We start from the raw sequence: 26,534 nt of genomic DNA, 5'->3' as shown, positions 1-26,534 counted from the left end.
TATGAGAGACAAGAACCTGCCAACATTACTGGTTAAGATGCCCTTTCCTTCCGCTTACTTGGGAGTTGGATTTACTGGTTCCCACTGAGTCAGTGACTCAGAAGTTACAACAACAAAAAAGGCTCAAGGCTTAAGTATTGTGGACATGCTCAAAGGTCAGTCAGGTCTGGGAGAATATTCACTGTTATGCGGTTATCATCAGTGGAGTGTAGTTTATATACAGGCAAAACTTTATAATGTAGGAGACACTCGTTACTGCAAACAGTGAAGAATTGGTCCCAGATGGAAAGAAGCAGATCGGTGATATCGATTGCTTCTTTCTCAGGACTGTATTGTCTTTTTCCATTTTGCTTTAGCTTTATGAAAACTACTTTGTTTGAGAGAATGCTTAGACATATACTGTATCTCTCTTTGTTTTGATTGTTTTTGGTCTTAAACAGCACTGATGTAATATTTCAAAATAAAACTATAGGTCATAAAAAAAGAGAATGGTGACCGCATCGTTATTTTATCCTACATCTTCTTCCACATTAATGATTTCTGCAATGCAGCTCCTTACAATAACAGTTACATCACTCATAATTTCACATTAAAAGACACTGCTGAGCTACTATCAGGGCCTTCTGTACAAGGCTGTCAAAACTCACACACATGTCACATAGTGTCTGTCCCCTCTTATGCCATTGGCTAATTAATGAGAGCGCGCTCTGTAATTGGTCGAAGCAAGCGCCAATCACATGCTTCCCTTCCTCCACCTGTCACATTTACATCCAATGCCCTATTGTCTGGGCGCGGCAGCATGTTCACTACAGTATCCGCCCCCCAAATGTGTGGGGGGTGGATACTGTGAGAAAGTACTTAAAGTAGCTTTTTGTCGTTTTTTATTTATTTTACATTTTTCATAAAGTTTTCCGTCGGCAACAGTTCAGCGTGGGAGACCAAACGTCTATTATATCGGTCTTGTTTGTACAAGAATAACTGGTCCAAACTTCCTCAACATTTTGGTTTATCTTACAGGTATTAGCATTTTTTTCTTAATGGAGGCTGTAGCCACTGTCGACTTTAATGCCTCAGCAGACGATGAACTGAGTTTCAAGCGTGGGTCAATATTAAAGGTGAGTCATTTATAATCTATTCTGTACTCTGAAACCATGCCATATTAATTGGTTTTATTATGTGCTTTTGCTTGCTTGCTTTTACTTTGCTTAAACTTGTTGTGGTGGGATAAGTTTTCTATTTGAGTATGAATGTGGCAGTTCTCTTACTAGCACTGGATGTATGTTGTTATACAAGATGTAGCTCCTGTAGGTACAGTAAGCTTAGCTGATTCATTTGCTACAAGTGAACAGTGTCATATGCAATCAGGCCTATCCTGCAAGTCCATTTAAACTTCTGTCTAAACTCTGTGATGATGCAGAGCTATCACTTTTGTCTGCAGGACTTTTTTTGTTAGAAAGCTTCCTGCTCATCCTGCTTTAATTGTATGAGTAAAATACCAGGTTCTAGGTATGTGAGTTTAAATAACCACCAGTTAAGGGTGATGCATCTGGCCTATAAATTGCAATACGGCTGATGTAGCTGTGGCCTGTGCCTGCTATGCCATCATTAAAGCTTTTTGAAGCATCAGACATTTAACTACATTTAAAGTTGTCAGACACTTTCCAGTTTGGGGCTACTACCATAATTGTGACACTTAAGGGGGAGGAGAGATTCAACAGAAATAAAAACACCTCACAGAAAAGAAAGCTTTGAAAGGTAGAAATCTCAGTGCAACTATAGCAATCAGTCAGTCGTTCGGTAGTCTTTTTTTTTTTTTGCTCGTTGCCAATATAGTGTTGTCGTTTTGTGAGAAATGTCCCACACTTCAACCCACAAAGCAACGTTACAGGACTAATGGAAATATGGGATTAAATGTCAAATGACTTAGAATAGACTTGTGAAGATTTTTGTGAAGAAAAAGATGTTTATTTGGGACATATTGCATGGGCATCCCTGGGCTAATGAGTCAAAATTCTTATTTTATACGAACAATTTGTCATTCATTGTCCAGATCAGGTTGCTCTGTGATATTCAAGAGATTATGGAGCAAAATGTTTCTCATGTGTAGAGAAAAATGATAAATGGTATAAACAAAAAATCTGTACTTTTGCCTCATAAAGAAGAGCAACAGTGTATAACCTTATGTGCAGACATATGTTCAGGAACATTTCCATTAGCCCTAGAGAGTGGCAGGTTTAATGCCACAATGGACAAGAACAGACTGTGTTTGTTTTTTTGGGAGAGCAAGGCGAGACTGAAAATGAGGTTCAGTTTTTGTATGGCTGTTCTGTCTCAGGAGCATTACTCAAATGTCCTCCCTTCAATGCTGGATGATTATGAAAGACCTGAGTTGTGCTTCAGGTCTTTTGTTGCAGATTTTGTTTGTTTCAGAGAGAAGGCAGAATATGTTGTCTAAGACCGAGCTGCAAATAACCTGTAATTTTGTTACAGCTGCTAATTTACTTTGGTGTCTTGTAAACACATGAGGTTTTGGCTCTTTATATCCATAAATCATTTTAAATTTAGTACATTTAATGAGATGAACTCAACAAAAGTATAATCTGTTACATTAATTCTGTGTTGGAGTTGATGTTATGGATCAAATCACCATATGTTGCTTCTTGTAAGATACTTGTAAGATTTTATTTATCTATTTATTTAGGTTTGAGAATTTAAGACCATGCTCTCCTTGATAACACCCAAACAGCTGTGGTAGGTAGTGAGATCTAATTGTGTTGAAAAAATCAAGCCTAAATTCTTGCAAGGAAAAAAAGCTAATTGGCTGAGGGAAGGATGAGGAGAACTGTAGGAAGTAAGACAAATTGCTTACAGAAGTTAATTTTAATCTGTGCAGGTGCTACTTGAAGAGTTCTTACAGTCATTCGGGTCATGACAGGGTTCTGAAATTGATCTGAAGTTGTTGATTGAAAAGTGTCCCCATCATCTCTATTTCTGCAAAGGTTTAAAAACACTCCATGAAACTCTTTCTTACATTCACTTTGGTGTTATCTTTCCCTGACATCAAAAGCTTTCGTATTCTCACCAGCAGATATTCTTATTACACGAGAGGAGTGTGTTGCACTCCATCATGTTCTGGCCTTTCTTAGGGGGGTGCGGCTGAGCTTTCTGTATAGTTTCAGAGGGATGTTATTCTTGTGTTTCTTTATTGTCCTTTGATCGTGATCAATGCTTGTGTGATCGAGCCAGAGACAAGTGGGTTGCAGGCTACACAGCTGCACTTTCAACCACTCTGCTCCTTCTTCACCACAGGTGAGAGCGAAAAAAGGTGAGAAAGGCAAGGACATTCAAGTGCCAGTTCTTTTCACTTTGAAAGTTCAGCTCTTGAAAGTTCAGTGACTTTCCTTTCGATGGCTTGCTAATGCACAAGCTGATCAGTTAATGTCAAAGCAGGTCACTTGCTCTCTCCTAATATGATATTTTCATTCCTACGCCCTTGTGCATTAGCAGCCAGAGCACACACTTCACTTTCACTTTCGTCTTTCTGTTGGAAGCTTGTTGTCAGATTTGTATTTGTTGTGTGTTTTGGTAAAGTTGACAGGAGAACTGTCTACTACACGCCTGAATAAAGGAACGAATCATCAAAGAGAGAGTGTGTGTGAAGTGTGAAGTGTTTTCAACTTTAGGTTAGGATTGTAGGTTGTCATGTAACCATGTTTTGTAAGATTGCATGTAAGTGCTATACACTGTAAATTTGTGCCATATTTGTTTCTTAAATACATGTCAAGTTATGATTTGAGGGATCTCCGGAGGAACATTGCCGACCATTTGTGGTGAATCACAAGCCTGTAACACAGATTGCAAAGTGCTCCAGAAGATATAATTTTCTGAAGAGCTGCAGGCTCTCTCTTCACTAGCTGGATTTATAGCTAGGAGAGCATTTATTTGTTTGACAGTGTGGAAACAGATGGGGTTTTTGTCATATCAAATACCTATTCTTACAAATTGGGAACACTCAAACTTGGGGCAAGGACAGAGTTTCCGCTCTGTTCACTCACTTGTGGCAGCCCTCCATTTCTGTAATCTCAGTGCTGCAGACCTCTGTGCATGATATTGACTTTTTTGTAGTGGATGAGGTTTATTAGGACAAAGGTGACGTCACTTACTTTGGTGCACCAATCACTTTAGAGTTTGTTTGCTTGTGTTGCCAGCACTGTCGTTCAAATCTGATCAAACCACACCAACACACTGTTAAAGCTGAGTAAATTCATAACTCTTTTTCAAAAGAGGCAGTTTTTAACAGCCCTAGCAGCTGTGATGTTTTGGTAGGTGGGACATTTAGACATTTGGGGCACTTTCTGTTTAGATGTTCGTTACGTAGAACTAGATTTTTATCATAACTTTCATATTACATTCATATTGATAAAGCACTCTGAAGGAGAATGAATCCTAATATTGATAACATATTGCAACTTCTTATAAGCAATAATTAATTTTTACCAACTGGAGTACGTGGCTTAGTTTTGGATTTTGTGCAAAACAAAACATTACATTCTGAGTAAACTGCAAAATGACAACATGTATTTAATAAGTCTGAGGCTGTTTTTCTGTCAAATGGACAAAGAGGAGGCAGAATCAAAGTGATCACAGCATGCTCTTTTTTTGTGCTGAAAACTGAGGACACAGAACATTGGACACAGATAAAAACCCAGTACAGCCAGGGTTTTTCTGACTCATGCTTTAAAGTAGACGTGGGTTGAAAGATTTTGCAGGTCCATTTCTAAAACTACTAAGTGATTTGACCCTATTAACTGACTGGACCTGTTTGAAGTACACCAACCTGTTTGTCAAACCAAACCAGTGATCGAAGTTTAACAAACTGGCAAAACAATGTCATTTTGTTTGTTCCACCATGTAAGTATTAAATTTACCAACAAAAACACTTTGTTTTATCAGGATCTTTGCTTAGAAAAAGACTAATCAGCCTGTCACATGAGGAAATGCTCCAGTGTTATAGAAACAGTGTTTTGGGTTGAAAGGTAACTGGAACCATATTCTCCTGTCACTTCCCTTTCTGTTGCTCTCTGTATTTAAGATAATTATTCTTTCAATCTCAGTAACACTTGTTTTCTCCCACTTTCCTAACAAACAAACAAAGCCTTGAATGAGAGGCCCCCCGAGAGGGGGGAGAAGCTGTGGGAGAGACGGAAGGAGGGGGGAGACAGCAGGTTGCCTTTACACTTTAATAGAGTGCTCTACCATCAAATATGAAATTACAGGCCTTGTCTCACCGCAGCGAGCAGTCAGCAGCAGCTGTGTTCAGTTATGTGGATCGATAAATGGTTTTCAGTGTGAAGGATAGGTCTCCTCTGTGTTAAATCTAGTCCGCCAAGAAGTTATGTTTTCACCCGTTTCCATGTGTTTCTTTTGCTTGTTGGTTGGTTTGTCAGCAGTATAACACAAAAACTACAGATCTCCATGAAACTTAGATAGAGGATGTGTCTTGGCCAAGAATAGACTCCATTAACTTTTGGTGCGGATCAAGGAATTTGTTTCTCACTTTCTTTAACAATGTGAGACAGAATGACATTGACATTTTTGTTAATTGCTCAGGGGATAATGCATGGATCTTGATCAAAAAATCAAGCATAAATAGGTGGCTGGTATGTATGAGTGAGAACAAAAGGGAACTGCTGGGCCTCGGCAGATTATGCTATACTGAGTGCCACTCTAGTTTCCTCTGTTCTGGTGTAATCGTTTTGAATAGACACAAATGGTTGTGAAGGCACCACTGAGCGGGGTGAGTGTCTAATTAGTGAGTTGAGGACATCAGAGAAGGGCATTGTTGTTGCATACGCACACAGACTGACTATTTAATTTGCACTTCAATTACTTTTTATCCTCCCAGCTTGATTGTTTAGAAATAGCTTAACAGGATAGCGCAAAATGATATTCACTGGTTCAGTTTTCCAACATGATTTTCAAAGGCAACACCCCATATTTTTGTTATTTTATTTTTATATATAAAATATTCTGTTTTGTTTTATTATACTACTTTGTTAGAGTATGCTTATTTTGTTGACAAAGTTTATGGTCTTATATTACTAAATCAAAAGGGGCTGCACTACTGTGACTCGATATCAAACGTATCAGCAACTGAATATTTGCACCTGAGCAGGTGTGGCGACATCAACAGATAACAAATAGTGTTAGGCTAGTAGTGCAAACAAAACAATCTGCCCTTTTTGCTGCAGACTAACCTTAGATAAGATGCTCTGCACTGCTTTAAAGATAATGTGCATGGATAGTTTGGATTCAGACATCGTCTCTTTGTTGAGCACCAGACAGCCTTAAACAGAGCTCTTTAAATCTGCAGGACACAAATGAAGAACACTTAATGAACTCCTTGATGAACACTTAATGCACTCCCTTTGTGTGCTTGGCAATTACATTCCTTCTCTGCTGATACTGACTCTGATACCAAAAGATACCAAAACTCAGGGCTAATGCTGATAAGAAGTAACAGTCCAAACCCAGTTTTTCCTTCTACATTGTAAATGTACTTTTCTAGATGTTTCAAACAGACAACACTATGGTAAAGGTTTGCGCAGGTTGAATAATAATATAATGTTTTTACCAGGAGCAGCTGCACAACATATTTATATATTTATATATATATTCATTATTTGCCTCACCTATTTTAAAATTGCTTTTCCTAAGCCATGGATTTCAGAAACAAGAACTGAGTCATTTTTAATGAGCACTCATTCCAAGCGGAGCCCTGAACTGACATAGTGTGCTAATGAGCTACAGCCAAACTGCTGTGTCTTTTACTTACTGTGGACTTACAATGTTCAGGGAATACAGTGTGTGACCGTGAACCAAACCATCACAACGTTACCAACCAAATTGTAAGAAAACAGTAGGGAAGAGGCCACCTTGCTGTATCCCACTACTGACTGAGAGGGCAATTCGTTTAATTTGTTCAGACGTAGAGACCAACGATGCTAAACACTGTCCAGAATAAATTTGCCGTTTTTTTCAATCTGTCTGTCTTCAATTTATGTCTCAGTAATTGATGTCTACAATCCCGTCCTTAACCTTTTCTATATTCAGTAGTTTTAAGCCACGCTACAGGGTATTAGAAAATCCCATTCTGTGTTCCACTCCCTGTTCTCAATCCTCTCCACTCCCCTCATCTTCCCTCCCTCCTTGTTCAGGTGAAAGAGAGACTAAGGTGGGGGAGGGCATGAATAATTATGTGTGACCTACATTTAGGGTGGAACGTCTTTTTGTCAACTCCATTAGGACCCCCTGACAGGCATTGTGTTTTATACATATAAAGAAAGCAATACAAACTGTATTGGTACAGTAACTTAGTTATTTTTTCTGATGGTATGCCTCATTTTTTACCAATTTTGGATACGGTAGCATTATAGCTCACTCTGTGGCATTGTGACTACAACTGTGGACATGAGAAAACCTCTATTCTTAGACCAATCATCCATTTTCTGATGCCTATCTGGGGCAGGGTTGCGGTGGCAGCAGGCTGAGCAAGTTTGTTAAGACATCCCTCTCCCCAGCAACATCTTCTAGCTCCTCCTGTTGTTATCCTGAGGGTTTACAAGGAGGCCCCCAGGAGGCATCTTGCTCCAACCTCCTCAACTGGTTTCTCTTGACGCAAGGAACAGCAGCTCTGCTCGGAGTCTTTGGGGCAGAAACTCACATTCTTGTACTGAAAACGCGTCTTTATGTTAGACGGACTTACTTCTCCCTGCTTAAAACAACTTTGTGTAGTGATTGCCGTATCATTATAGTCTTTAGCAACATATTGCAGTCTTATTTTAACATTCTCAATACCTAATGCTTCATCCAGAATCTTTTCTCATTTCTTCTCCAGCACAAATTTGTCAAAAGATCATGCGCACACATAAACACAGATAAACTCATAGCGATCTCTGAGCCATGGAGTCCCAAAGCCCTGCAGCATGAAGTCATATCCAGCTCAACCACTGTGGCTCAGTGGTGTCAGTCAGGTTTTGATAAATAAAAACCTTCCAGCTTGATCAGACTTTTTGGGGGGTGTCATCTCTTCAAAGACCACATTCAGCTCATTAGAGCTTCCACATGAGAAACTGACTGAGTGAGTCAGCATTTCTGGCAAGCCATAAGAGTGTGTGTGTGTGTGTGTGTGTGTGTGTGTGTGTGTGTGTGTGTGTGTGTGTGTGTGTGTGTGTGTGTGTGTGTGTGTGTGTGTGTGTGTGTGTGTGTGTGTGTTGGTTGTTATTGTATGTATTATAAGAAGTTGGAGAAATGCACACAGTGCAGAATTAATTTATCCACATCATTACAGTTGCTCAAGGGATATGACCCAGTTCGGGATATTTATTAATCATTTCTTGGAGCCAGTCTTTGGAAACAAGGGCTTCATTCTTGCAGCTTAAGTGTGATAAATATTTTTCAGTCTGTGAGTAGTTAGATGGTAATCATTTTTCAGAAATCGACAGACCCTACATGCTGCAAAGACAGACCGAAGCAGAGCTGAGCCGCAACAAACACAAATGCAGCAGCTGATGTCTCAAGAAACAGATGAGCTTATAAAAATAGCAGGCACATATCACACTCACGTAAACACACACCTGCTACTCGCTGAGACAATAGTAGATATAGGCTATAAATTCAAGGCAGTAATTACCACACAGGAAGCAACAATTACTATAATTTAGAGAGTTGAATAGAGAGGCAAATGCAACACCTTTCAACTTTTACTTTATGATTTCTCTCTTCCTACTCACATGAATCAACATATTTTTTCTATAGTTCTACATTCTTCCATGTCGGAGCATCTTTTTAAAAAAATATTTGCCGTGTGCACTGCTCAGAAATTGGGGGCAGACTTATGCAGATGTTTTATTCACAGGAAGGGAGATACCATAAGCTTGGTACAAGCCTTTGGCATTCCTGTTTTTTTGGAGTAAATATGTGGGCAAGTTAACATGTGATTAGGAAAAAGAATTGGGGGGATTTGTGTTAGCGTTTCCGAGTAGACAAATACATAATCCTTATTAACACTCACCTAAAATAGCACTCTTTCTTCCTTAATGATGTGTGTACAGTAATCTTCTTTGCCTGAACAGTTACAGTTGTATTTAGGTCAATTTGTTTTCCTCCTTTCCATTGTAGAACAAAATGTTTGTTTACTCAACCGCACACAGGCTACACCAAGGCTTCTTCAGTGTTTCCAGTTGTCAATACAGTTTGTGGGCCTTATTTATATGGTTGTGTTTTTGGGCGTAACTTAAATTTAATCAATCCGAGTGTCATCTCCCATTCCCTTTAAGGGCCCGGTGCACCAGAACCTGCTGCATTGCCATTAAACAGTTACACTTGTCTTTCCTAAGGGACAGTAATGTGATCCTTAGCTGCCATTACCTGCAGCGATCCTCAAGCAGCAGGAACGATGAGTGCGTTTCTCCATTAATTGCGCATGAGGAGCAGCAGATAAACTTACTTGATTATTTAAAACTCCTGACTCGCCGACAGGATCGGTTAGTATTTCATGTTAATTAATGTTCTGCGTTCTTCTACACATCGAAAGGTTTGGCATGAAGCTGCCGCCCTCGTTATAGATCCTGAAGTTCCCTGTTCCCTCTGGAGAGTTTTCACTGTCCTGTCAAGTTTATAACTACAGCTTCTAGTTTTGCTGTTTAGATGTGCCACAATATTTGTTACAGTGACATTGGTGCATTCATGGAAATGTATAACATGACTGAAAGAGGGTTATGAAAGACAATGTGTCATTGATTTTAGACCAGCTTATTGTTGGTCTATGACGAAGTCTGTTTCTGCCGCCTCAAGATAGCAATTCGCCATCACCTCATTTTAAGACCAACATGCCCAGGGGCAAGACTGTGCCGCTTTGGGCCAGGAGATAGAGCCTTATATCTCTTGCGGGAGGATGTGCACTTTGTTTGTGTGTGTTTTGCTTCCAGTAAAAACCATTAAGTCAGATAAAGGAAGTGGATACTGCAAATTGCCTATAAAAATCATACATAATGCCTCACATCTTTGCTACTGTTGGATTTTCATGCACAGTGAGGCCTGTCAGCGTTGATATTAATAAATTTGCATCACAGCTGGAAGCACACCACTCATCCTGTGTAAGAGACTCCCTACCAAGTTTAAATGACTCATTTGGATCAGCATTTAGCAAATTTGCATTGACATACAACATTGACTGATTTAATTTATGCAAATATGGCTTCTCTAATACATATTCTACCATTTCTTCCTTATATTTTGTAGAAGGCATTTTATACTAGTAACCATACAGTCCTGAATACGTCATTTAACTCCTTTAGCTTCAAAATATTAGGTTCTATTTACAGTATATGATATTTCTCGGTGGACCTTAAAGCAATGAGGCTCTGCCTACATTTCATTTCTTAATTGATTTGAAGCATGAAAACATCCCTTTCATTCCCAACCTTAATAGAAAATCTTCTATGAGTTGGTTTGAGGGTGATTACAGTTGCAGTCACTCAGATAAACACTTTTCTGGATGGGAGTTTGGAGATGAAGCCGTTCAGGTTGTCTGACTTTCTGATGGCTACTTTCTGAGCCCAGACTATCAGCCTCACTTTGCTTTCATGTCTGAAAGACACACTCACCTGAAAAACACCTCAGTCCCAGCAATGATTTAAGGTCCAGCAGGGGACCCTGAGTGAAATAGATGTCTATGGATCGTCAGAATAAAAGTTCCTTTTTGACCAGGCTATTTTTCAATGTCTATTTTGCAATTTTATAGCTGAATGACAGCTTCATATGTGGATGAAATTGAAACAGCTATAAGCGTTGGCATCTTTCAGTGTATTTATCTGCTTTTCTTTCAATTCTGCAGATTTTGAGTGAAAATTCTGACAAAAACTGGTTCAAAGCAGAGCAGAACGGGAGAGAAGGCATGATTCCCAAGAACTATGTCCAAGTTAAACCACGAGGGTAAGTCATTATTCAAGGTGATAATTAACATTTCACAGTAGTGTTGCGTCAACTGACCATTGTATTCATTATTGATTCTTTTTCTGATTGATTTGTCTATGGACGACTTTTTTGGCATTGTAAATACATTTTGGCATTGAAAACAACACTTGAGCTGAAAAGGGAAATATCGGCATTGAAAAGCTGTACCTGAGACATAAATCTTTAATGTGCAGCCCAAAAGTTAATTGTGTTTTTGTAAAATTAGCTAGTATTAAAATACAATGTCCATGTTCTGGGGCCTCATTTATAAAACTCTGTGGAAAAACCACACAAAATGTTTGTGTACAAATGAGGAGATGTACATACGTTCTGATTTGTAAAACTTGGAGTACGCCTGCCAGTGCAGAATTTCCTTTCCTTCCTTTCCTTATAAATCTCAAATCAACTTGGAAATGTGGGCACAGGGGATCAGCCCCTTATCCTGCCCCCTGCACACCCAGCTTCAACCATAGATGGTCAATGCATATTGCCTTATGAATGGTCATGCATGGAAATGAGCCTGCTGATCGATGGTTCTTTACAGTGAATCATGGCCACGACTGAGAGGAAGACGAGGAAAACCAATGTTTCTGGCACAGAAAACAAGGTGTTTGTGGGTGAGATGGAGATTATAAAACACATGTTAGTATTTATTTAATTCACATAGTCCTCTCACAGTGTGAGCACAGTGAAAGTCTGCGCATCTATTATGCAGCGTTACGCATGACTATTTTTACTAGAGATCAGACTGACCACTGTGCTTTCGGTCATGCTGTGCACAGTGTGCACCTGACAGCACAGTATGACTGAAATCATACTTGGTGATGTACAGTATTCATTCTTTAAAGCTATCTGATGTAATCTTGGATTTCTGCAAAGGGTAATTGCAGTGATAATTTCAATTTCAACAGTTAGTTACCAAACAGTCCAGCCCTCACTACTTTACTCCAGTGGTGGGAAATGTGATGGTGAGACCAGATCAAATCTTGATTTATGATTTGAGTTGGCCTTTTGTCTTTTACAACTGAAATGTGTTATAATTACCATTTGATATTAAGTGAAATCAAGTGTGAGATGCATCATTATGTGTAGAATAATCCCCTTGTCTCCAGAATGTAAGTACGCATGGGTCATAAATCCCTATTTGTGCTTAGAAAGTGGCGTACACACATTTCATGGCCTTTTTGTGGGTATGCAAGCTTTATAAATGAGGCCCCAGATATGAAGAAAAACGTCACTCAGTGCAACGGTGTGGCTCAGCGTCATAGGCTAAGCCTTATCTATCATGCCATATATAAAGTCGGTCTTTTCTACAGAGTTCTGGGAGGCTTATGGGGCTTTCAGACAGAACACGAAAAACGGCACTGCTGTGCTCCGAAATCTATTCTTGCCTGCGCTGAACGCCATGGTGAGCACAGTGCAAACCGCATTCTGTCTAAAAGGCACTTACTCCTTTCTTCATGAGCCCGGCAACATGGCGTCCATGGTGACAAAAGGTGCGTTGGGTAGGTGTGCTTAGTGCTAAAATAATTGTGATGAAAACGCCTATGGTGCATGAACCAATGATACACTTCAGAGGCCCGGTTTGGGGCTTTGAAAGTATGGTCATCCAGTTAATAATAGGATTTAACACAGCTGATTGGCCAGTTGTGTAAAGTTGTGTAACAACAGGAAAGTCGCTACTTTGTTAGTGCAGGAGTAGCATTGTCTCCTGCACTAACACAAAGCATTGTCAGTAGCATTTGTGTTTGCTTTTATCTCAAAGCACCCAGGTACACAGGGTTGCTAGCATGGCTATAGACTCTTGTCTAGTCTTGTTGAAGCTACAGACACTGCTGATGACTGACCCACATCTGTCATCTTCAACTTTATTCAGCTCTAGGATGGTGAAGGTGCTGACAATTGTCAAACGATATTCACTCAGCTGTCTCCCATCAGGACGTCTGTCTCTAATGTGGCACTAGATATTCCCCACACTGCCTCTGTTCATCCTTGACAGAAAACCTCTCACACTCATCAGTTTCTTGGAAATGTGGCAATAAGGCCACAAAGCTCATGGCGGGCCATGGAGCGAGGCAATTATGATAAAACCTTGATTCCATAAGTGTCACAATATTTTGAGCATGACACTTATGGTGCCATCAGAGGACAGGATGCTGGCAAAACTGCTGGCAATCATGGACAACGTCTCTCACCCCCTCCACAAAACTCTGGACAAGCTTAAGAGCATCTATCTATCTATCTAGTACTAGCTACTTTAAAATCTTAATTACTCTGCTGTTCTCCTGTGCTTTTGAGAGGCTGGTTTCTCTACTGCAGTATTATTTCCATGATTGCATTCAGGGCAACTTCAAAGTATGTGTATTTCTGGTATATTCAATTTCTATTTTATCTCGTTTAAATTAATTTTATTAGTTTTCATCTGATTTTTACAGTGGCATTTTATCTTAATTGTTTAGTTTTTATTGCTTGAGGGTCTAAGGACAGAGGATGTCGTTCACTGTATAGATTGTCAAGCCCACTGAGGCATGTGATTGTGAATTTGGGCTATATAAATAAAACTGACCTGATTTGATTTGATTGCTTATGGTTTTGAATGTCATTCCTCTTGGTCAATGCAAAGCAGTTTGAATTTCCTCTTCAGATGTTTTGGGGGACATATTCTGGACAGGCTGACAGTCTGTTGCAAGGATAACACACATACCGCATGCTGTATCTCAATTCAGGGGCTGCTCACTTCAAAGTCCACATTTCAAGGCTACCTTTGATATTAAGGTCGAGGAAAATTCAGTCTTTCCATACCCAGATTTGGTGGACACAGTCAGAGCCCACCAGTGATGTTTGTAAGAATTTTTGAAGCAATTTCTAGTTTGGATGCAATCCTTACCTCCATAATATTGAGACCAGTGAAATCCCATCAGCTCACCAGAAACAGCGTACATGGCCCAAACAATAGAGACAAAAGTGAGAAACTCACCACTCATACAACCCTGATTCCCAAAAAGTCGTGACACTGTAAATAAAAAATATAAAACATATTTAAACAGAAGGTGAGAATTTGCTTATTCCTTTTGACGTACTCAATTAAAAACGGTCAAACAAGTTGGGACAGGGGCAACAAAAGACTGGGACAGATGTGGAATGCTGTGGAATGAGGTTCACCACATTGTGAAACATATGATCGTATAAAGGATATTACCATGAAAGGCTCTTGAAGACTTTGTTAAACTGCTGTCGGTAAACTCAGTTTGTTTGCAAATGAATGCACGTGTCATGTGTTACACAGCATCCCAACTTTTTGGGAATCAGGGCTGTAGTGCATATGAGTGTTGTTCCATGAGAGTTCACATTAGACCATTAACTTACATTACAATGTCTTACTCACATGTGTCAGGATGTCATGGCACTTAACTACCACTTTGTCAGCTACCTGAGGGCAACTTCCTGTTACATTTGGACATTTCTTCGTTGAAGCTATTAGTTTTTTTTAGGCAATTTACATGTATTTAACACTGTGTTATTGTCCATATGTGAGTGGATTGTAAGGTGACATGTAAAATTAGACCTTCCCCATCTCTCTTGGTTGCCTATTCAAACCAGAATTTGATTTTGACGGTCTCGAGTGCCTCGTCTCAGTGCCTCTGGGCAATAGTAGTTAACGTTAGTTTAGAAATGGAGTCCACCAACATAAGCTAACGACCTGCTTCCAGCACAACACAGAAGTTCCACAGCGCCACTTTAATGAGTTTACAAGGACTGTTTAAATGCATCTTTGTGCTGATCTCTAGAGAATCGCATTAAAGCAGGAGCAGCAAGTTTAGCCTGACCTTCTGGTTCTCCGTTAAAACATCTTCGCAGTCTGTGTCTTTTAAAGAATTCAGCCCCTAAATTGGAATGCAGCCACAGAACAACAACACGCAGCTCCAGTCACTGTTGTTGTGTACACGCAGCTACAGGAAGGTCAACATCAATGAATAAGAAGTGCAAGAAATACAGAAAACAGGAAATTGTCAGATAATGATGTGTTTGTTTGTTTTTTCAAGACAATCCTCTCTTACTTCCCTCGGAGTTAAGGTGTTAAGAGCTGTAAATGTAAAGGCTTTATACTGTAAATGACCATCTATAAATCACATTGCTAGATTTCTGCCCCTTCAGCCTAACCTGGCCCAAAACCTTACGTTCCACCAGAATTGTATTAAATCCTCTTCAGTCATTTATGAGATATTCTGCTGACAGACAGACAGTCTGCATCGTGAACACAACTTTTGGGAATAACACACCTGACCTTGGTTTTCTGAGCATCCTTTGCCAGAGAACCACCACATACTGTACGTCAGCATTAGATTAACATAAGACCTTTGTGAGTCACCTAATTTATTATTTTTGTAATTTATTATTAATCATCTCAACTAAATTTAATGAGCTCTATTGTTTTCCTGTGGGATAATTATAAACTGGTGTTGTGCTTTCATGAATAATTTCCTGTCACCTTTAATCTGCAGTGTTGGTTATGAAAGCATAGCTTTGCAAGATACTAATTACTCAACGCTGGGCAAAGTTGAACTACAGCAAAGATACCCTAGAGAAAACTAGTTTGTTTAAGTTCTTTAGAGCAAGTTGTTTAACTTCAAACAAACAGTGTACATGTGATACAAAATTATTACAAAATATATAATAAAGTCACCTTCCCACAAATAATGCTATTCAATTGAGTTTATTGCAGAAAAGTGCCCACTTCTCCACAGGTCATACATAAGCAAAAAATGATAATAAAAAAGAAAACAAAGCAAAACACAATATGTACTATTAATGAGAAAGTGCAAGGAATTTTAGCTTTGGCTTTAGCTTTTTACAATCTCAATCTGTTTGATGCCTCTGCCTTCCAGAAATTAGAGTGCAGGTGGAGATGTTGCAGTAAGCAGGATTACTCGGTCAGCCAGGTGACTTCTAAGATAGCGTGCAGCAACTTCTTTGAACAAATGTTAATAAGTAACTAAAATCAATACTCATAAATAACTGACATCCAATATATTCCAGTACCGAATGCATTACCTGGACATGTCTTCACAGGGATCAGGATGAAAGAAAAGGGGGCTGGGGCTGGTCAAAGTGGTTCAGTTACACTGCAGAAGCAATGGGAACAGCTGCTGTTATGTTTTGTTTTGTTTTGTTTTGTTTTGTTTTGTTTTGTTTTGTTTTGCTGCTATATGCTGCCCCCTATATTTTTTGGAGCTACCTTTGAATCTGGCCATGTCTTATGAATTACACCTTTAACTGCTTGAATCACTATGCAAATATGAATGTAGTTGAACTACCAAAAAACAATTTGCAAATCTAGTTAAACTACCAGTTCAGTTACACATAGTTCACTCCCCAAAGCCAGTGGTCAGAGTGTTTGGACATAAGGACCAAATTTATTTTCATGCTAACACAATCAACATCATCATGTCCTTGTGAAAGTCAAGATATTCTGTTTTTTCTGCAGTTTGTTGATGGTTGACTTTTGTGTTTATGATCCTGTCCAGGTGTAATTTTTTTTGTGCTGCTGACTTTAAAGGTGGTTTCACGGGAACATCTGTCGAGTCCAAGCTGAAGAATTTCTGAGCAAACAGAAAGACGGAGCTTTCATCATCCGAGAGAGCGAGAGCACTCCGGGGGATTTCACCCTCTCTGTCAAGTCAGTTGTCATTTCAATTGCCTCAAGTGCCTTTTCTGTTAGCTGAAGTACACAGTCTTTGCTGCAAAAAAAAAACATAATTACACAAACACAATGAGGAAAATGAAGAATACACTTGCAGCTTATCTTCAAAATGCACACCATTACAAAATAATATCGGAGCCACGGAGTGGAAACAGAGGGAACACTGTCCTTATGTGTGTGAGGCTCTGAACACAGGCTTTGAGAGACAGATAGACATCTTTCATAGCAGTGATTAATCTGCAGCTTTGGTTCTGCCCTGCAGAAAAACTTTGCATGCCGTCACTTCCTAAAATCAAAACTTACCTTCAAGTCTAACTGGGAAGACATGGAGCATCTCTGTCTCTGCAATATCAATAGGACTGTCCCACTTTAAACTGGCAATAGTTTTTTTGTTTTACTGTATCATTATGACTTACATGTTAAATGCACAATGTAATGGCTTTTGTATAATGACAACATCTGCGTTTTGATTGGTTCCCATCGCTTTCACTAATTTGTCCGCCACTGGGCTTGAAATTTCCCAGGAAAATTAAGACTGACTTGCGATCCAGTCAGGCTGGCACCATTTCTTTGGGGGAAAGACAGCAAATGGCCACAGGTTAGATAATAACCAGGGCCGCTGCTGAAGACTCAGCCTTAGTATATTTGTTGCACACTCCTCCAGGCAAGTTACCAGGGCGCCCCGAGCCTGTCACCATTTCTATCTGCTTTCACGTCTCCATTATGAATAAACTCATGCTTTGTCATGTGTTGTTGGTAATTGCTGATCTGAGGAAAATGAAAACAGGTGCTGTTTGCGACAGCGGTGCCAAAAATACTACCACTTGGAAACGCAAGGGTTGGAAGTTGTCAGTTTCAACTTAAACTAAGCCATCTGGTCAGCCTGCTGCCGCTTAATCACTCAATCATATATTAGTTAAAAGATCTGTGGAGTGTGAGTTCATATGCAAGTGTATGTGGGGGTTCATAGACGAATCAAGGCCCACTCCTAATAGAAATGTTAGATCTAGATAGTAGACACTTTACTTGTTTCCCTATTTATCAACAAACCTAGTCTAGTTTTACAACCATGTCTGGACCGTGTCAGATGTGATTTTTCATTCTCATGCAACAGAAACGCTTAATTTTTATCTATGCAGCTGGCAGCTCAGCCATGTCTCACGGGCATAAGCACAACCTTACCTTAGTGTTTGCTTAAGCTTCAAGTTTATTTTTTTGACATTACACTTGGAAATAGAGTTTGATTTCCAATAGGCACTGAATAAATATATTTATCTACATTTTGCAACCCAGGCGGAGAAGAGTGTGCTGCTGTTTGTGATCTCTGCCAAGGCCTAACAGTCCCCTTTAATTAATCAAGCCTAATGCAATATCAAATGAAACATATTTAAATCAGCTAGATCTGGATTTTTTGATCCGCATCAAATTGTACTCACTCACCGAAATACAGCTCATCAAGATCCTCACATTATTCCTTGAGACATTAACGAAAAATTTGGAAAAATGTCCTATCTCCCAATGCTAAAGAATGTGAGGAAAAATTCCAGGATCATTCCTTTAACCAGATTCGCACTAAAAGACAATGAAGTTTTTGCTAAGAAGCTGCATAGTTTACAACCCAACCCTACCCATTTCCTGGCCTGACTGTGATTCACCAGGTAAAATTTAGCTTACTGAGCCTAAATGTGTGGAAGGGATGTTAATGCAGGGAATGTTTTATCACCAATGCAGAGATAATACACTGAGACTAAGACACAGATAAAAATACAGATTCGATAAGGATAAGGTCATCCTCTGACCACATATTTCTATCTCCTGCACAGACTGTCATTCATAGACAGAGTGCTGTTATCGCTGCCTTGTCACTCAACTGCCTTGTTCAAGGTGACTTCTTTGGGGAAGCAATTTTACTGTCCGTCAACTGTCAGTCTGACAGCTTGATCATTGATCTTTAAAAGTTTTGTCAGAGCAAGCTGTTACTTTCTGCTGGGTGTGTGCGATAACAGAATGTGAAAAGTGTATTTTATTTGATCTCGGACCTCAGATTCTTGCTGTCACCAGTGTTGTAACACGATGAAAAATTGCCAGGACTTCATTCTCACCTTCTCTTTAAAATAAAGGTTAAATAAAGGTTTGTAATATTAAAATCTTTAAGTGACACAACACTATTTTATGTTGAAAGTAATAACAAGAACCTTCTTCATTACACTTTTGGTTATACAAAATGGGTCAGTTGAAGGATATTGTAGTTGATAAGTAATAGTGGTGAAAAATGTCTGTGGCTCCTGATTTAGCACTCATTTTCCCGCTTGCGTGATGATTGTATTGCAACGGTTCAAACTTAACTTTGTTTTCCTGCTTCGAATCATGTGACACACCCAAAAGGTTCATTTTAAAAATCACACTTCAGTAAAATCTGATGTGATTCTTTGAATTTTTTCAGGAAAGATTTTATCCTTATTTTACTAAAGTTGCCCTTTGGAGCTTTCCTTGTTTACTTACTATCTTATTCTGTTTTTACCAACAACAACAATTTTTCAAATGTCATTGCTCTCTCTCATTTTCATCCTTGTCAGGTACGACAATGAAGTTCAGCACTTTAAGGTCTTGCGCGACGGAGCAGGAAAGTATTTCCTCTGGGTGGTAAAGTTCAACTCATTAAACCAACTGGTAGATTATCATCGCAGCTCCTCAGTATCTCGCAGCCAGACAATCTATCTCCGCGACATGGAGGAGATGCAGCAGGTCAGACATGACAAATGCACACAAATACAGGGCGCAAAATGCACACTCATGAGCCTGCACAAACCAAGAGGAAAGAGGCTGGCACTGAAAGGCTGACAGTAAATAACACATGCACACAGTTGTCAAACTCTTTCCACTCTTCAACGCTGCTCTGGAACTTTTGATCATATTAGAAGATGTTCACCAGCAGATGGAGTTTTCCAAGTTGTCATGGAAATGTAGATCTTCAAATTTTCATTTTTAGGAGATAGAGACAACTTTGTAACTCCATCTGCTGAGGAAGATTGGGAGCAACGATGGAAACGGCAGCATAGAGCAGCGACTAAATGAAAGATGTGGTGCCATTGTTTTGTCAGGCTTAAAGATAAACTTTTAATCTCATACAGTTTTCTAGGGTTATACTGAATGTATTACATTTTTTTGTTACATTCAAAGCTTCTATAAGTAATTTTGAATGTCTGTGGCCACCAGTTTGGCATCACACCCGTCATCATTCTGTTGTTTTGGAGCCAGAAGTGACAATGGAAGAAAGGGTGGAGCTGGGGAGCATATGCATTGCTTTGCCTCTGTTCTGACTTATGTTCAAGCTTACCACTAGTCCCAACCTTTAAGAATTACATTGTAATATTAATACTGACAAGAAATTATACTGCCTCTTTGTGACATTAAAAAATCATGGATATTCAATTTGAACTATGTAATTTCAGTCTCTGAAAATTAACAACTAGCAAGCTATTTACAAAAGCATAGAAACGACAACAAACGCCCCCTAATATTACTGTGTATCTTCTTTCAAAAGCAGAAAATGCAAGTCAAGGCGCTGTTTGACTTTGAGGCTAAGGAGAACGGTGAGCTGAGTTTCAAGCGTGGAGAGATCATTCAGGTCCTGGATAAAATTGATGCCAACTGGTGGACAGGAGTGTGCAACGGGCACACCGGCATCTTCCCCCAGAATTATGTGACACCGGTCAACGATGAAAAGTAACCTGATGAAGTGAAAAGCAAAGGAAGGATGTCTTGAATGACAGAGTTGTGCTACACCAACGCAGAGCAAGCAGAGTACAGGAGAGCACAGCAGGCTATTTTTACTCAAGTCTGCACGATCGAACATGAAGTAAATAGGGTTAGGTGAGGGTCTTTTGTGTGGATGAATCTACTACTGATTGAATTTGGTGACGTTCAATAATTGTATTGAAAAACCTTCCACTGAACACATCTGCCAAAAACAGATAATGCCAAGATGTCAGTTGAGGAGACCAATAAGTAATGTGTTTACATGAACCCTGCTTTGGGATGCTGGATAAGTGTTTTTTTATTGTTACTATCTAATGTACTGCATCAGTCTTAGTAATGGGGTTTTTTAAACTACATTTCTAAATTCATATTTTCAGTGATAACTACTTTGTTTTTCATATTTTCAAACAAATTAAATGTCAAATAATATCATTTGACAAGCACAACTTTTGTATTGTCAAAATCAGCTAACGTGAAATCAGTACTGGGTGCATTTGCTCCTCCTTGTGTACGTCTCATCTCATTATTGCCTCAGAGAACAAACTTGTTTAAAGGGCAAACCAGTACCCTTGAATTTTGAGTTCATGAATGCTTCTCGAGATATGAAATGCTGCAATATTCAGGGAGAATTAGACTGGATTTAATTAAAAACTAATCATGGAGGATTTTTCTCACTGAAGTCGGGACCTTTTAATTATGTCTTATATGCAGAAAGCACTCACCTAAAAATGTTCTTTTTGTGTGTGTATGTGTGTGTAGATGACGATTCACTGATGAAGAAATACACAGAAATACTTGAGAAATACGTGCATGTGAATTAAAAACATTTTGTGTGAGTGTGTGCATTGGGGGATGTAATCAAATGGGCTTTTTTTAAATACACATTTTTCAAATTCAGAAAGTTCAGAATTCAGAAAAGTAATTTTACTGTCCCACTTAAAGCAACATTATGTAACTTTTTTACCTTAAAATAACAGCTTAAAAATCATTTTGATGGTACAGTGTCTTGTAATAGGATGAATGGTGTATCACCTGTTTCTGCACTATGTAACTTCATTGAGAGGGTAGGATCACAGCGTTAGCAAATTATGAGAAGGAAAAAAAATCTTTTGTCGTGTGATTAATGCACACACATGGATGAAACCTCCAGTCAGTCTTCTGCACAGATATCTTTCATTATTTCACAGCAGTGCATAGCTTTATATGTAATTGGTTGGTGGTGTTATGGGATCACATATTGGATGACGTAGAGCTGGTATGGATGTGTATGGATTGTAAAATGAAATGTGTGTAATGTGGTTAAAAGTAGAAACAGTAAAACGTCTTTGAGAGGTCTGTGGTTTTGTGATTTATTTGCAAAAAAAACCCTGAACATATGGATCTTTCACTGGTGGACTGGGGGGGTGTTCCCATGTTCAAAAAATGCAACAAAAGTGTACCTCTTGGATGCTCCTATGCTAGAGAAAACATGATGAAGTGCCCAGGTTGCACTTCCAGTGTATAAAATGCGGTGAAGTTCCCTCTAAACACTAAAAATATATCACGACCACCCATTTTCTCAGGTGGGTCCCAAGCTAAGAGAGTGAGAAAACGCCTCTGCGATTGTGTCTTTAAAAAAAAAAACTTCTTATAAGCCTGATTGCCCTTATCATTTCCCTGTCTCAGCTACTAGACTTGAATTGAATAAACTCCATTAAAGTGTCCTCACCACACACGCCATGCACATCGAAAGATAGAGTGCTGAGGACCACTGTGAAAAGAAACACACACTCCAAATGGTGAAGATGACCAGGCATAATAAATACAGACTGGAGATCCTTTCTGAGCAGTTAGTGCCACCACATGGCCACACGGGAAGAAGAGCTGTGAGATACAGATTAAATGAGTGCATCATCAATTAGGTTAATTGTAATAAAGTGGTGGTCCACCAAGTCAGACTAGTTACTCTAACTACACTTCACGTAATAAAGCCTCAAGGGGATAGCACAAAGATTCAATCAAGCTTCCACTTTAAAGAAGAACAAGTGAAATCACAACTAAACAGAAATTCCATCAGTTTCCACACATCAGTATGTGTTAATCCTTGCTCTTTCTCAGCAGCAGTACTAGAAGTTTCATCAGGGGTAATATCAGTAGGTCAGATCGCTGACTGAGATCCTGACTCAGCCTTGAGCACATCAGCTCCCCCAGGAAGGAAGCCTCGCAGCAGAGGCCCACAACTTCATCTAACCACTGAGGCCAAGCACTGGGAGAGTCCTTGAGCTGTTATCCTTGGGTCATTTAGTTCATCGTTCACAGAGACAGTAAACAACTAAAACTATTTTGAGGTACTTGTAGTTTACTCAAGTATTTCTTATTTGCTGCTACGTTATAGTGGCACTCCATAACATTTTGAGGCAAATGTTGTACTTTTTACTGCACTAAATATATTTGATAACTTCAGTTACTAGTTATTTGCAGACTGCATGCTGCATCAGAGCCAAAGTAGTGGATTTTGAAAGTACTGATTCTGATAATCAGAAAAATGCTGAATGTCAGATCCAACAATTGACCAGGCTGGTACTCAGTCAACCCAGAGCATACAGAATAAACATAGGCCTACATTAGATATATGTATGCTTACATTTAACATCAGATACTTAAAGACTTTTACTCAAGTACTATTTGCATGAGTGACTTTCACATTTAGATACCTCACCAGACCACCTATGCATACCAACAACAAGGACAAAACTGTTTGGGTATGCTTGAGACAAACTACTGTTGCTTGTGCATGGCTGTTTCTTGCTATATTCAGACAATGTGGCTGCAAAGGGCCCCCGAAGCCACCAGTGGGCCCCCATGCTGAAATAAAATTGACAGATGTGATAGGAACTGATGAAATTAATAAAACAAAATTAATTTGAGTTAATGATTTACACACTATGTTCCATGCAACACCATTGCCTTTCTGCCCCAAATCCTAAATTAATCCTACATTAAAGTTTACTAATTTCATTATTTTTTTATTGGAAACAACAATAATGACAGTCAAAGTGATCATCTTGATGGGATCACCGACTCGCTAGGTGAAATCACCAGTCGACGTTGTTGTGGTTGGTAAACATTCAGTCTTACATTAGAAATGAGTTTTATCTATATATGTATGAGTAATACTGAGTAAGGCTGTGAGATTCCGAAGATGAGCCAAAGGGACCAGAGAGCCTGTTTATCCTGCAGATACTTTGTGAGCTGGGTGCACACAGGCACATCAGGGGGTCGTCAGGATCTGACAAAGATCTCCAACAGCGATTCATTTTAGACAAAGAGAGAGAAAAAACAGTGGCTGCATTTCAAATTTCTGCATCTAAAAACTTGTTGAGTGTATTGCAGTTGAATGGATATCCATGACCATGTCCCTACAGAGAACGAATCAATGAACTATTCACAGACTCATGTGGTGCCCCATTGTGTAGGCCTATCTACAAAAAAAGCCGAAAAACCATTATTTTAATTATTGATTACTTTTCCATCTTGCAATTTTTACCAGAGGCTCAACATTATTGGAAGTTTGGAGTTGGGCTGAGCTCACCGTATCTTTCTGACGTTGTAGAGCAGGGATCTCAAACTGTGTGCCGATGGGGAGTTCAGGTTTCTGCTGTAACTATGCTGAAATTTGCTGAAATAGAAATGCATTAAGGAAAAAGTGCTCTTTAGAGTCAAATGGTTGAAGGCACAACACTATCTCTCTGCGAAGAACCCTTTGGAGCCACTTCCACACCTGATGGAAAAAGTGTTCTTACCTGCAGTAATACAAAATTCCAAGAAGACACAGGTGACACACAGTTTCAACTCAAAGGCATTCATGGAGTGACAGAAGCAGCTGTGAAGAAGGACAAACAGAGAGGTTGAAAGAGAGGTTCAGATTCTTCATACTTTCTCACCTCAGCTCACCTGGCTAGTGGCTGCATAAACTGGGCGTGATTGTCAGTTTTGGAAAGTTACAAAAACTGTTTGACAAAGCTCCTAATTCCCCCTCATTAGACACACAATCTGGCAATCAGACAAGCACATCTTGTTAGCAAACAGAATCCCACTGTGGTGTTTAAGATCACACCACCATGTGCTGTCTCCTCACTGTCACAGAAAGCATTTACCAAAACAAGAATAGTTATCTTATGCTTCTCACTAAAGAGCTAGATTTGTATCCATGTGAAATAAAAGGTAAAATGTGGGAACGCTCCACATACAAGCCTAAATGCTGACCGTTTCACTGTGGTTTCAAGAGGTTGAAGTAGATGAAGTCTGGAAACTCTGAATTACTCTGAATTACCTCAAGAGGTGACCCCATCCTCTCCAAAGATTCCCTTTAAAGGCCAAGCCGACAGGTGCTGGCCAGAGCAGTTTAAGAATGGACGTCTGTGCTTCAAGAGCTGTCAGAATTGGCCTTGTAATAGCTGTGTTAGTGTTGAAATCATGATGTGCTCATGCTCTTTGGAGCTTTCTGCTGACCCTGATATCCCCATGCTCAGAATGTGGAGAGCAGAGTCATGTTAGTGGGGAATACCAAACAAAGGTGAAGAGAGTGGATGGACAGAGATGCTGCTCTGCTAAAATATGAGAGACAGTAGGGGATTCTGCAGCTGACATGTAGCGTGTAATAGAAACAGAATGTGGCAGATGAGTGTGTGAAGACAGATACAGCTTCAAATGGACTCAGTGGGGACAAATGTGATCATACGCAGACTGCTCTGCTTCGGGACAAAGCTGATGATGACGTCTGGAAGTACTGGCATTAATCCAAACACCTCCACATCTTGTCGTTCTCGCCCCCTTACAGAGAGTCCTGGTGGGCGCATTAGAGCAGGCTTTGGCAGCAAGACATCTGTGAAGAAGCGGAAGCATCATCTGGAAGACAAGGAAAGGACTGTAGAAAGCCAGTAGCGTTACAATACATGTCAACTAAACTGCAACATCAAGATTCCTGCTGTTTCTCTGCAGTCACACCTGTGATCTCAGAGGGGAGCAGACTAAACTGAGACAGATAGCGTCTGGCCAAGCTCATCTGACTCTTGGGAAGAGGGAACACGCTTTTAGCTGCCTCTGGGATGAATTGGTGCAGTGTCAGGAAACAAGGCTTGACAAAAACATGTCATCACAAGTAGCAGGAGACCAGCTCAGTTATTGTCTAAATGATGTTCAGTGTTTATTCATTGCTATTCATTGCAGCTGGTGGGTGTCTTCACACGACGTTGTTTTAGGGGAGAACGGGGTAAGATGAGCCACTCTTTACGCCTGATTATTTTACTGCAAAATAAAAGTGCTTTTGTTTCAAATAATAGTTACTATATATACTTCTGGTGGTTATGTACCCATGGACATTATTTCAAAGACATCTATGACTGTGTTGCAGAGATTTCTACTGATGTTACCATGCTAACCAGCTAGCCCTGAGCCTGATACCCTCCAGACCTCCTGTGATAGCGATGTAAAAACCAAGACTCCCCCAGTGGTCCAACTAGCTGCACGGCTAACTGAGCGGACAAGTTAGCAGCAGTTAGCAGTTACCTTGGTGATCTGCTGCCCCTTTCTGTTGGAGTATGAATTCAACAGGTGGCCACCTCTTACATATAGCGCCTTTAAATAAAAGTAACTAAAGAAAAAAGTCTTACATGTCACATGTTTCTAGATAGAGTACAATAAAGATTAACATTTAAACATTTTATGTATGCATCCCCCCTGCCCCCTTAGGTTCGCACCAAAAAGCCTGTGTATTTGTGGTCACATACACTATACGCTGCCTTGATTGACCTTTTTGTTGTTTAAATTATATTCTGAAGAAAATAAAATACAAACATACAGGTTTTTAGCTTTGGAAATCAAGCAAACCAGAAAAGTGAATTGGTGCAGCAGCAGCAGAGGTAGGGATCTCCATCATGCTTGCTTTTGTGTGTGGGACACCAAAATGTTGGGGGGGGGGACATGTAACAAAACAGCAATCACCAACAAGGAAATGTGACATTAGCATAAAAAGGTATAGCATTGTTCATATCTTCACATCTCAACAGTGGAGAAGTTG

The 26,534-nt window shown here is 39.6% G+C and overlaps 1 protein-coding gene across 2 annotated transcripts; it reads left to right on the top strand.

Moving 5' to 3' along the window:
* The first annotated feature begins 938 nt into the window (after positions 1-938).
* On the top strand, positions 939-20,656 carry grb2a (growth factor receptor-bound protein 2a). Of its 2 annotated transcripts, none has more exons than XM_073474247.1 (5): positions 939-1,115; positions 10,898-10,995; positions 16,574-16,693; positions 19,294-19,462; positions 20,262-20,656. In XM_073474247.1, the coding sequence occupies exons 1-5, from the start codon at positions 1,038-1,040 to the stop codon at positions 20,445-20,447; spliced, it is 651 nt and encodes a 216-aa protein (XP_073330348.1). In that variant the 5' UTR covers positions 939-1,037; the 3' UTR covers positions 20,448-20,656. The 2 variants fall into 2 exon arrangements, with proteins under 2 accessions (XP_073330348.1, XP_073330341.1); XM_073474240.1 differs by having other exon boundaries at positions 19,294-19,495.
* The last annotated feature ends 5,878 nt before the right edge of the window (positions 20,657-26,534 follow it).

This window comes from Pagrus major, chromosome 1, assembly GCF_040436345.1.
Source record: "Pagrus major chromosome 1, Pma_NU_1.0".
Taxonomy (NCBI): Eukaryota; Metazoa; Chordata; class Actinopteri; order Spariformes; family Sparidae; genus Pagrus; species Pagrus major.
Note: the sequence above shows the minus strand (reverse complement) of the source record. Positions and strands in the feature narration are given on the sequence as shown.